The 4,979-nt window shown below is 39.4% G+C and overlaps 1 protein-coding gene across 3 annotated transcripts in view; it reads right to left on the reverse strand.

Annotated features, from left to right (window-relative positions):
• The window catches only part of LOC124949170 (myb-like protein Q), a 64,568-nt gene extending 60,625 nt beyond the window's left edge, over nucleotides 1–3,943 (reverse strand). Inside the window, exons 1-2 of one of the 3 annotated variants that reach the window (XM_047493833.1) lie at nucleotides 3,265–3,943; nucleotides 1,265–3,028 (exon numbers count right to left, since the gene is read on the reverse strand). In XM_047493833.1, coding sequence (XP_047349789.1) covers nucleotides 1,265–2,510 — 1,246 coding nt within the window. In that variant the 5' untranslated portion in view covers nucleotides 2,511–3,028; nucleotides 3,265–3,943. Of the gene's footprint in view, nucleotides 1–1,264; nucleotides 3,029–3,166 lie in introns of all 3 variants that reach the window. The other 2 variants (XM_047493832.1, XM_047493831.1) reach the window with 2 other exon arrangements.
• Between the last annotated feature and the right edge of the window lie 1,036 nt (nucleotides 3,944–4,979).

The following is a 4,979-nucleotide window of genomic DNA, read 5'->3' on the forward strand; positions in this document are numbered from 1 at the left end:
CATCAATCAAAATTAAGGCCCGTATTCATAGATCGATGCTCGAGATCTTTCTACACGAATATGCCCCACGCTTCCTTCGAGCGTTCTTAACTCGTTGATTATGATATATATATATATATATATATATATATATATATCCATCTCTCTCTCTCCCTCTCTCTTTCTTTCCCTCTCTCTCTCTCTTTCTTGTACGTACCATATGTAGAAACTGCATACAAATTCATCTATTCATAGTTCTACTTTGTTAATTTGCCATGTTCTTTAATTAATGTAATGAACGATAACGATAATGTAATGAACTACATACATAAGTCTTAAGTGTGATCATCGAAGTGTACGTATTTTCTATGGAAATAATCGGCGATTAAAGATTCAACATATATATATATATATATATATATATATATATATATATATATATATATATATATACATACATATATGTATATTTTTTTTCACGAGTACAGATATGATGTAACGTTAAACATTGTTCCGATTGCGTCACGGATAATTGCGTGACGAATAAATTACGGTGACTAAATGTATGAAGAAGAGCTGCTCGTCTCTGCGATCGAGATACTAATGTAATGCGTTATGATATATCTATCTTCACACTTATCGAAGCAAAACGTATCGATGAGATAGAAGAAGAAGAAGAAGAAGAAGAAGAAGCAGATAAAAAAGAGGAAAAAAAAGAAATAATAATAATAAAAATTGTTTTCTCTTCATCGAGAAAGACAGAACACACGAGGAAACGTATAATGGATGTAATAACACATTTAAGCTATCTATCTGTGATTTGACTCTGTACCTCCCTCCCTCTCTTTCCCCGCCCTCTCTCGCCCCACCCCTATACGAGAGATAGAGAGAGAAAGAGAGATTACATAAAGCAAGATATACGCACATCGTTTCCCTTAGCTCAGGCTAATTAACCACTCTTGATGCAATTACAGTGAGTGAACATCTTTAAGAGAAAAAAAAAAAAAGAAAGAAAAGAAAAATTTTGCTGAGCGCAGAAACGTTGGCAAAGAGCGAACTAGACTCAATTAGAAAAGTATTCTCTTCGATGAAAGAAAAAAAAAAAAAAAGAAAAAGACGATATGAATGAACAAATGAATGAATGAACGAACGAATAAATAAAGATGAAAAAGTCGACGAAAGTGAGACAACAGTAAAAATAACAGAGATAAATATTAGAAGAGATGAAGAAGGAGAAGGAAAGAAAGAAAAGAAAAGAAAAAGAAAGAAAATAAACATCTCTCACCTTGACTGTGCTCACCAGCGTCGAAGGTCTTGCTCGTCATCTGGAACAGTGCGTCCAAAGGACTACCCTGTCCAGTACTTCTTTTTCCATTCTGTCCAGCCTGAGAATTTCCATGATGCTGAGAACTCTTTTTCTTGAATTGCTGTTGTTGTTGATGTTGTTGTTGTTGGTGTTGGTGCTGCTGTTGTTGTTGCTGAAGAGCCGCCGCGTGTAGTCCTGGATGAACAGCGTGGTGTCGTGCCGCATGATGATGATGATGATGATGGTGATGGTGATGATGATGAGCAAGAGGATCAGGACTACCGGAATCGGATACAGAACTTCTTCCGGATGAGGAGGAGCTACTGAGAGGTGGCTCGCTTATTGTACTTGACATAGACGCTAGTGACATGCCCATCAAGGACAAGTCTCTGGTACTTGAATTCGTCGAGTGATTGTGATGGTGAAGGTGATGATGATGTAGGTGATGTTGTAGATGTTGTTGTTGTTGCTGTTGTTGTTGCTGCTGTTGCTGTTGCTGCTGTTGATGATGATGATGAAGATGTTGACGATGACCGTGAGTAGAATCTACCGTGTCCCAGGGTCTAACGATTTTCGCTTTTGGCCGATGTGACAAAATATCTAATATACTGAACGATTTAACTCCGCGCTCGTTGCTATCACGTTCTCGTTCCTCTTCCTCATCTGAATGTTGCATTTGAACCATTTGCAATCGTTTTAACGGTTTAAAATAATCGTCCGTGGCACCGGCAGTAGCCGTGGTACCATTGCTGCTAGTTCTACTCTCAAGTTCCTCCTCATCCTCCTCATCATCGTCGTCCTCTCTCAATGTCGTTACAGAATCACCACCACTACTCTCATGAGTCCTTATTGAGCTCCTCCCGTTCGATGTTCTATAATCGCTATTTCTTAACGAATAATTGTCCTCACTGTCCATCGCGGAATCCGTCCTTGTGTATCCTACTCTCCTTGGGCTCAAACGTTCGACATAATCCTCCCTGGAAGATGCTAGTCGATCGTCGCTCTCCGTGGAAGACGCGACCACAACCAACGGCAATGGACTTGGACAACCAACAGAAATGACGTCCTCGTCGTCTTGTACTTCACTACCACGACACGGCGAACTTCTGCAAGGTGTCCGTCGGTGGCCAGGCGAGCCAACCAAACAGGCGGCCGTCGTGCCGCTGGAAGACACGGTCGTTGACGGTGACATCGTATACGATTCCGTCATCTCCGTCGTGCACATGATTCTTTTATATCTTTAACCTATTGTATATCCTTACTTTTCTTTTCTTTTTCTTTTCTTTTTTAACCTCAACGCGTTATATTAATAAATAATTCTTTCTCTATCGTCCTCCCTTTCTCTCTGTCTCTCCCCCTCTCTCTCTCTTTCTCTCTCTCTCTCTCTCTCTCTTCCCTTCTCAAATTTCATTGATCGACACAATACACCATTCTTAAAACACGACACACCTAGTCCCGTTCACATAAAATCTTAAACTTTTAAACACTATCGTTCCCGATTCCTTCTTGAGGAACGGTACCGTGATTTGTTCTTTTCTTTTGTGTTGTTTTCTTTTATTTATTTACTTTTTTTTTTGTTTAAATTCGTTGTCTCATAATGTATCGCGCACGTTCACCATGTCATCCTGATTTGAATTTTGTTATCTTCTCTTTCTTGACACTCTTAGCTTTTCTTCCTGTCCTGCCATTTGATAAGAATTTCTCTCACTTCTTCTTTACTCACTTCTCGCGCCTCTTTTCTTCCTGTTATCATATATATATATATATATATATATATATATATATATATATATATGTGTATGTATATTTTATATATATATATATATATATATATATATAATATATATATAAAAAAAATAAACCACAAAGATTAAGAAATACTTTCTGTCGGCCTTTTTATGATCTATCTTTCGATAGCTCAGCACAGTTTCAACTTGGTTTTCATACGCAAGAATTCGTTTTTATATATTCATAATCACCAAAACTGTCTCACGATCATGAAAACACGAAGAACAATGATCGATGAGTATCGGCAAACGTAGATTCGTTACTTGATTCGTTCTCTTCGTCGTTCTCTTCGACGAGTAACGTGTTATCAGTCGTCACCTCCATGAATGTAAAAACACGTGTCCAGGTATGATCTTCTCGTGGATCCAACAAAATAGTAGACACTAATTTATACGAAATTTTCTACGTGCGAATATTTACACTTTTGAGACAGATAAAATCGACGAAAAAATCACGCCCGTAACGATAAATAGACAGATAAATAGATAAATAGATAGGTAAATAGAAAGAAAGATGGATGGATAAATAGTTGGGTAGACAGATATAAATAAAGATAAAGATAAGGATAAAGTTAATAAGAAAGAGAAAGAGAGAAAGAGAGAGAGAGAGAGAGAGAGAGAGAGAGAGAAAGAGAGAAAGAAAGAAAAAGAGAGAAAAAGAGAGAAAGAAAGAAAGAATCTCGGTATATTTCTCTTTCGAGGTGCAGAGACAGCCGATGTGTGTACTAGCGTGGGGCCGAGGCTCCTCTCAGGCCAGGCCAAGGCAGTGACTCGAAATGGTAAGGGGTCCGGGGATCCAGGGCCGGTGTAGTTCTCCTAGGGGCTGGCACTTCTCCCCGACAAACCGCCTCGACGCGTTTCTCGACTATCGTAGGTGGGGATAACGCGAAAGTGGCGATAGCTTTGGGTGCTATACCACTTCCATCGGTGGGATGTACCTTGCTGGTTGCTTGCCCGTCCATGGGGCGGCTCCTAACATTATCCAGCCCACGTTGAACCCCTTTCTTCCTTCCTAATTTCCTTCGTCAGTTCCTACGGCGACATTAACCCGAGCTCTCGACCGTTCGAACCTTCTCGTACTATCCTTCTCTCTCTCTCTCTATCTCTATCTCTCTCTGTCTTTCTCACTGTTCCTCTGTTTCTCTGTCTCTTTCTTTCTCGTTCATTCGTTCGTTCGTTCCTTCGTTCGTTCTTCTTGAACATCACGTGACACGCCAAAATGACGACGACGGTGCCTTAGTGGAATTTTTACGAGACGTAAGGTACTTAACGTTCTCCTTGCAATGGTCCTCCTTCGTCGGGCCAACCTACCCTTCATTCCTTTCTCTATTTTTCCACCGTCTGATACTTTTCTGATCTATCGATTATTGTTTTCTCTCAAAATCTCCCTTTTTTTCTTTTTTAATCATTCGCCCCTCTTTCCAACGAAATATTTGATTGATGAAATATTTATGTACTATTATTATACGTGGCATAGAGTTTCTCGTTGAAAAGATATCTGACGAAACAATATATAAAAAAATTCGTTAAATCATCGAATATATGTCCGAAAATTTAGATATAAAATTTTTCTTTTGAACTTTCTAACAATAGAAATTTTGAACGATAGAAAATTTAACGAATAATATCGATTCGATCGAACGATCAAGTACCGAAATTGTAATCAATTTTTAACGATCGAAATAAACAAGAGCGCGTGGTAGGGCGGAGAGAGGGGGGAGGGAAACCCCCACGAAGTTTAATAATCCATATCCCAACGAGGAAGAGAAAAGTGGCACGCCATGTCTACTGTTATCGTCATTCAACTGTTAAATCACTCGGGCTTCTTAGGATTCGCGTATCCTGTGCTCGATTGCCCGCGACCCATCAATTGCATCGGTCGTTTACGTTCCTACCATCCAACCGAT

This window comes from Vespa velutina, chromosome 5 (genome assembly GCF_912470025.1).
Source record: "Vespa velutina chromosome 5, iVesVel2.1, whole genome shotgun sequence".
In the NCBI taxonomy this organism is placed as follows: Eukaryota; Metazoa; Arthropoda; class Insecta; order Hymenoptera; family Vespidae; genus Vespa; species Vespa velutina.